This window comes from Atta colombica, unplaced genomic scaffold (assembly GCF_001594045.1).
Source record: "Atta colombica isolate Treedump-2 unplaced genomic scaffold, Acol1.0 scaffold27, whole genome shotgun sequence".
NCBI lineage: Eukaryota > Metazoa > Arthropoda > Insecta > Hymenoptera > Formicidae > Atta > Atta colombica.
In genome coordinates this window covers 1198948-1206696 of record NW_017259370.1, presented here as the reverse complement: position 1 = coordinate 1206696, position 7749 = coordinate 1198948, and the positions used below count along the sequence as shown (strand labels likewise).

Below are 7749 nucleotides of genomic sequence, written 5' to 3'. Positions count from 1 at the left end.
TATATATATATATATATATATATATCGGTTTTTAATAACAATCGCGATTCATATATTTGTCATATAGTTTCCATACTTATTGATATCTTATATATATATATATTAATCTGTTGTCTCGCCGTATAATTAGAAATTGTATAATTAGAAATTTGATTCAAGATAAACTGGACACTTGTTTTATATATTTTGCCTAACATAGAGATGCAGCATATTTTAATTTCTATTATTTTTATCTATATATAGTTCTCCAAAGAATAAATGAAATGTTAAAAATATTTTTAGAAAAACATGAAGACAAGTGTGAGGTACAAATAACTTGTAGATTTCAAAGATAAGTACCACAATAGTGTATGTGTGTGTGTGTGTGTGTGTGTGTGTGTGTGTATATATATATATATATATACACATAAATATATATACATATATACACGCGCGCGCGCCCACACACACACACACACACTGTATATGTATATGTGTGTGTGTGTGTGTGTGTGTGTGTGTGTGTGTGTGTGTGTGTGTGTGTGTGTGTATAGTACACTCTTTTATTTTCGTTATAAATACTGCACTATGTATTGTTCAGTTTTCGAATTAACTAATTATATTGCGATTGCATTCTTACTTTCTATTTTCATGATAGTGTCACAGTATGTATACATTTTCCATTCTTTATTACATTTTCTTAATCGTAATTATGCTGTGAAAAATTGTGTTGCATAAAAAATTGTTATATTCTAGGACATTACATCAAGCTTTTTTTGCCTATCATTATGTCCTTTTATCTTATTTCGCAAAATTCGGAACACTGGTTAAAAAAGGATTGTAATCATTTAATGTCTCTTGCACACTAAAAACCAAAACGGGGAAATTCACTGAACCAAGTCTTTTTCCTTCGATCACACACTTATAACTTTATCTGAACAGTCGGATTGATATATAATCTCTCGTTTGAACTCGTTCACATTCACGATGGACAGACACCAATTGTGATAGATTGAATTTGCTAGAAAAATCAGCATCAATTTTACAAGTCAATATAACTTTGGCATTTGCTTTAGGTTACGCAACGTAATTGTATTGATTTGCGTTGTCCTTGTCTCGTTCCATATAGTCTCTATCTATAAGAGACTCAATCCGTTTTTTCAAATCCGCAGGCTGAAAAAGGATACATATTCTATGAATTGGCATAAAAAAACATACATTATACTCAATACAGTATTTACAAATTAGGATTCTACACATTATTTAGATTGCACATTTAAGCATGGTTATATAAATGAATATTATTTTTCTAATAATAGCATACATAACATTTTAGATCGAAAAACAATGGTATTTTACATCTTGTTTTCTTATAAAAAAATTGTGTGTGTGTGTGTGTGTGTGTGTGTGTGTGTATATATATATATACCTTTACAGGAAACTTCAATTGATTATACAGTTCACTGATGAGAAGATTATGGGTCAGAGTTTTTCTCATTTTCATAATTCTAACGATAGCAGCGTCTATTTGATATTGTCTGTCTTGATATACTCTTTCTTCTGTTGCTTTCTGTTCTTCATTCTGAAAAAAATTCATTTATATCTATAAGAATAAAAAATCTATTAAATTTTATATTAAATAACATAAATCTTTTATACAAACACATGTATAAAATAAAAGATATATTGCATTATTAAATGTCAAGTACCGTTTCTTTCATTTGAATTTGATTGATCTTAATCCTGAACAGTTTGTTTGTGAATTCTGCGTTAAATACGAATCTATCGTTATCAGCGACATCTCGACCACGCGGATTCTTTTGAAGAACACGAGCCTTTCCACATGCCAAGGATTGCAGTGTTCTTCTCAGTTCACCGTCCTCGATATTTGTAGCAGTTTTAATATCTTCTAACGAGAGGTTATCACTATCATTGAATAGAATTAAAACCAATGCTTGAAACAATGATACTTGTAGCTCTTTATTACCCTATTTTCATATCAAAAATATCTGTGCATTAGTTAATAATTATATATCATGTTACATAAGAATCACTTTATCACTTTATCACTTTATTCAATACCTGGTTAAACCATGCTTTTAATACACAGTGTCCTAAGGTTGGTTGCCACTGCAATTTTCTACCGCTATGTTTTCCCAAATAAAATTTATTAAACACATCTTGATATTGTACCATCTCCATCGGTAGAGTGACTTCCATCACTGGATATGTAGGCCAATATCCCATAGTAAGTATAGATACAGTTAGGTCTAGGTTATTTGCCACTAATTCACTCTGCAAGTTTCCTGCATACTGAAGCCATAATAAATATTTGAAATAATATACTCTGTAAACTTAATGTATAAATTATACAACAAATGTATATGATCAGGAACAATAAAGTTCCTGAACTGTAGTAATAAAAAACACAGACATGCCAAACAATAAAATGTTATATTTTTTTAAGTGAAATAGACGAGAAATATTTAAACATAACTAAGAGAGAAAAATGTCTTTTTCAATCAAAGTAAGTCTTGATGATTAGTAGTGTTCATATATGAATATACAAATATAATTTTTAATTACAATTTGTTAAATTGATAGTGTAATTGTGAAATTATTATTACATGACTGTATTTCAAATCCAAAAAACAGAATCGGTGCGCAATCTATGGAACTGAAACTTATATTTGTATATTTACACATGAATATTACTAAGTATCAAGATGTTCTGAAAGATATTCTTCTTATTTGTATTATATTTTATCTTTCAAAGTAATTAAATTCCTTAATCAATACATTTTATATATCTTTGAAACAAAGTAAATATTTTTTTAAGTCTGTAGTTGGAATGCTGTTTAGAGAACTCGTTACATTCCTTTGAATGTCCTCGACATCTTGAAAATGTTTATCTTTGATGTTGTCTTCAAAGCTCAAAAACATCATGAAAAATAAACATTTTCAAAATATCGAGAATATTCAAGAGGAATATGAGTGCTCTGAATAATACTCTAACTAAGACTTTAAAAAAAGTTTTAAGGCTTTCTATTAAAGATGCGTGAAATGTATTCATGTCATGGGAGGCTATTTTGATAAAATCAGAATTGATAAAATATATTTTAAACATATTTTAAACATTTTTTATAATATATACTATTCAAAACATTAAAAACATGTGTGTTTAAAAAAGAAATGTTATATAAAAAAAAAAAAAAAAATTAGTCTTTGTCAACCTTGGATAAAATGTAACAATCTATTATTTGAAGTGCCTATTTTTACTACTGCAGTTCGGGAACTTTATTGTCAGATCACGTATATTCATAAGTATTTTATACATTCAATACTAAATATACAAACTTTACAAATTAAGTTTAACGTGTTTGCATGTGTAAGTATGTATAACACAAAGTTTCATAATGTACGAATAATTACTTTCCTTACCTGTTTGAATGCAATATTAATATCTTTACTAAGTTCCATATCTTTAAACATTCCTTCCAATTTACTAGTAAATCCACCACCACATTCTTGTTTTAATTTAGATAACATTGATTTTTCCGCGTCTACAGAAGCCGATTTTCCCACTAACAAACGTTTGGCTAAATCCTTCTTATAAAACGCTTCGAAAACATCCTTTCCATGAATAAATCGAAAGAGTACCATAATCTTATCTAATAATCTTTCTAATTCTTCTTCCGTCGCTTCTTTATTACCTGCTCGTAACTTACAGTCGACAAATTTAGCTGAAATCAATATAGTTGTTTTTAATCTGTTTTGGTATATTTTTAAATTTAAGAATACTTTTAAATTAACAATATGACTAAGAATTTCCTAAATAATTATTTACAATGTTTTTTAATGTTTACAGTTAATATAATTATATTAATATATCATGTATGAATTACCTATTAATTCTGCTGGTTTATTTGCTCTTTGATTAATAAAAGCCTCGAAAGCTTCTTTTAAGCTATTTGCAAATTTTTCATTTTTATGAAAGCACGTATTAACTATATTATCCATTTTATCTTTAAAATCTAAAAGTTCCTGTACCATTGTTTTATCTTTTTCTGGATCTATAACTATCGTTTTGCCTTTTTTCTAAAAAGATATTAAAAAAGATGACATTTTATAATTTTGTTCATTATACATATTCAAGATCAATTGTTAATGCAACAGAAACATACTTTAATATAACAATTAAAATTCAAACACAGCTCCACAAGGCCATTTTTTATCCGACTGTATAAGTTGTAAAGTAATGATAAATCGCTAATTCTATTTTCATCCAATAACCCACTTAAGCCTTTCTGTAAAATACTAGTAATATGTTCAGACAGTAATTGTTTTTCTACAGTATGTATGAGTGACCATCTGAAAATATAATTAATTTTATGAAATTGTATGATGCTCTATTTAATTACTGAATTATATATGGTACGTTATAATCAATAGTAATAAAAAAACTTACTTAGTCGACGTATCAAGATAATGCAACAGTCGTTCGTTCTCCTCTTGCAAACGTTTATCCACATGAGCTAAATATTCAGGAACATCGTGTTCATTCATTAATCGTAGACCTTCGGCAGCGTACAATCTTTCTGTAGCTACTAAGAACCTAAATAAAATAATTATAATAATCCACATATTGAAATATTCACAGTGCCAAACAATATTATAAAAAAATAAATACATTATCTATAATTGTAAAAGTTATATCAGTTTGTTATTATTACTAATTGATGTACAGCTAATAATGCTGATGTCAATAACAATGAATCAACCGACAATATATATTAGATTTATCACAACATACTTCGTTTCAAAGGCCTCTTGGTAGATTTGTAGATCCGACAACATTCTCAACAGTGACTTGAGAAGCGTTCGATCTACAGTATCACCTTGTCGTTCCTTTTCTATAAGCATAAGAAGACCCTCAACGGTACGCGTTTGCACTAAACTATTCAGCACAATGTGTAATCTGAATAGATGTAATCCCATATCCCTGAAAGAAGAGATCAAATGAAGTGTATGCATAATTAATTGTAAGATTTATTCTTGACAATATTTTCGCTTTATTACCATATCGATGAAATGCTCGGGTTTTGTAAAACATATGTCCTATCAAGATACAGAAAGATACTCCTGATCATTATCATTTGCCTACAATGCGATTGCCAACATTCGTTCATTTTCTTCAAAAATATATGTCTGTCCATAGATTCCGCCAGAAACTGCTCGATATTAGCTTTTACATGAGATTCCGTCAGAATAGTTAAATTTGAATAAAGTGTTGATGCCATTTTATGATTACACATATTTTCAACTGCCTGGTAAAGCTCTTCCAGAGAATAGCGGATACTTTTGCTGGTTTGTATAGCAACTACAGCCTCCTGCAATTTTTCCCATGTCTCTTCTTGATAGTTTTCTGGTAATTTAGGTTTACCTATAAAAAATATTATATTACAAAAAAATAAAGCAATGGAATAGAATTTGGCATATTTTTTGAGAAACTCTTTTGGAAGACATTTCCTACAATTAAATATCTCATAAATTAATTTCAAAGTTAATGAAAATAATTTTATATAATATATTATATAGTAGTATAAAAACACTTTATAATAAAAATTACATACTATATATATATATATATATATATTAAAAAATTTAATTTACTCAATCGCATAATTTTAAGATATTATTTTCTTATACTATTTAATTACGAAATCGTAGTTCTCTCACATTATAATGCATGATCTACATAAACACAAGAAAGGCGAAATGTCAAGTCAAACTTAAGTGTCCATTTATAGATTTCTGTATTGTAACATTATTACAACAATTATCTATAAATAGACATTTAACGCATCAATGTATTTTCCATGTAAGCATTGAATCACACAATTAATTACAATTAACTGCGTGATTCGACAATATAAAAAAGTAAGGTCAATCTATTGAATTATTACGATTTACAGCTTAGGTTATGTGTCCTTTAATTAAGTATGACGCAAGAATGTCTTTAAATCCACGAAGTGCAGCCTAAAAAATTTGAGTTGTCTGAAGCAAAAAAAATAAAGAACAAGACATAAAAAAAAAACCAAGAACAAGAAAGGAAAGTCAAAACGTTCTGGGACTCGCTGTTCTTGCGAGACGAAGCAGCTGATGTTTGAGGTTAGGTCAAGATCGGTTAGCGTACCGCGTCCAGTAACTTACTTCTGAAGTTCTTGATGACGAGCTTCTTTGCGGAACCGGGTTTTGCATTCGTAAGGCTTGGCGATATTTTGCTGACGCCGTTCGGATTACCGACTGTCAACGCCGAAAAGTTGGCCCGTTTTTGCGTGTCAGCCGCAGCGGCGGCAGCGGCAGCTGCAGACGCCGTATCCGTCATGATGATCTCGTCAACCCTAATCGCGTCGATTTCGTCCGGATGGGCAATGCTCACGGCCGCAGCCAGCTTGCAGCACTCAGCTGCGCTCGCGTACTCCAACACCGCCGTGTGATCGACGGCGACAGCAACGGTAGCGACGGTGGCAGCGATGGTGGCGGCGGCAGCGGCGACGGTGGCGGCGGCAGCGGCGGTGGCAGCCACCTTCTTCACCCGTCTATCATACAAAAACTGGATATCGCAATGCCTAGACATATGCGCGCATCCTTTGATCACTCGTCCTTAATTTAATGCAGAGGGACACAGTCATACAGCTTCTTTTGCTTTGCGCTCCGAATAATACTGCTCGATTACACATATCATAAACAAGAACGTTCCTCCTTCTTTCTCTTTTTCTCTCGTACTCAGTATTTCGTTTCGCTCTGCTACTCAGCAGCATGCGTTTACTATGTTCTATGTACGTATACATCGGAAAAAAAATTTATTACAGCATCTGCATGTGACAGTGCCATAGAATTAAGAAATTACTGAAGTGATGCAATGGGTGCATTCAGTCCCAACCGCTCAGTTCTTGCATCTGATTGGCATTAGATCTAAAAATATATACGAGTACCAATTAAATATAATTCAGTGAGAAATGACAATGGAATCAATTTCGACGTCGATTCGACGTCAATTCGATGTTTTTGACATCAAATCGATCCGATGTCGATTGTCATTTCTCACTGAATTATATTTAATTGGTACTCATATATATTTTTAATTTCTCAAGGTATATCCATGCAAACTTGCATAGCCGCATAAACGTATGCATAAAGAAAATTATCCAATCACATTTTAAGCCAGTTCTACATTAATTGCAAGCCGATCGCAAGCTTGTTGCAACAATCAATCTGATGCTTGCATTTTGAAATCAATGCTTCATATTGGCTGTCGCAACAAACTTGCGATCGGCTTGCAACTAATAGAATCGGTTAAAATGTGATTGGATAATTTTCTTTATGCATATGTTTATATGGCTATGCAAGTTGTGTAGATATACTCTCACTGGCAGTGAGTGAGTTGCGTTTGCTGAACGCAGCTAATATCATATAGGCCTAGTTTCCACCGAGGATTTAATTCAGATCAGAAATGTAAGAACCAATCAACTACAGTTGAGTATTTATTACGAGTATTACAGCTTTATTCCGCCAATGCTTGTATGTATGCGTGTGCATGCACATATGTATACTTATAAAAACCTCGTTAAGCTGGCTTAAATAGAAAAAATTGCCTCTTACAAGCGCATGGTTAATCAACAATGCTGAGGCGTGTTCGGATTCCCACCTGGGTGTTCTCCGGGTGTTATGTAATCCTTGTTTAACATTCGATGAAAACAAGAATGA

General features: G+C 31.4%; 1 protein-coding gene across 1 annotated transcript; it reads right to left on the bottom strand.

The window, feature by feature from the left end:
- Window positions 1-654: 654 nt before the first annotated feature.
- Window positions 655-6619, bottom strand: LOC108689376 (cullin-4A). Its single transcript, XM_018196115.1, has 11 exons — window positions 6193-6619; window positions 5059-5422; window positions 4793-4981; window positions 4448-4594; window positions 4164-4350; window positions 3885-4077; window positions 3421-3722; window positions 2062-2292; window positions 1689-1967; window positions 1409-1561; window positions 655-1152 (listed from the first exon to the last, which is right to left on the bottom strand). Exons 1-11 carry the CDS (start codon window positions 6617-6619, stop codon window positions 1057-1059), a joined length of 2568 nt encoding a protein of 855 aa, XP_018051604.1. The 3' UTR covers window positions 655-1056.
- Window positions 6620-7749: the final 1130 nt, after the last annotated feature.

Coding starts and splice junctions, on each gene's coding strand:
- LOC108689376 (XM_018196115.1), bottom strand. CDS start 6,619: ATGTCTAGGCATTGCGATATCCAGTTTTTGTATGATAGACGGGTGAAG. Junction 3,723..3,884: donor TAAACCAGCAGAATTAATAG/GTAATTCATACA, acceptor TATTGATTTCAG/CTAAATTTGTCGACTGTAAG. Junction 2,293..3,420: donor TTAATATTGCATTCAAACAG/GTAAGGAAAGTA, acceptor TTATGGCTTCAG/TATGCAGGAAACTTGCAGAG.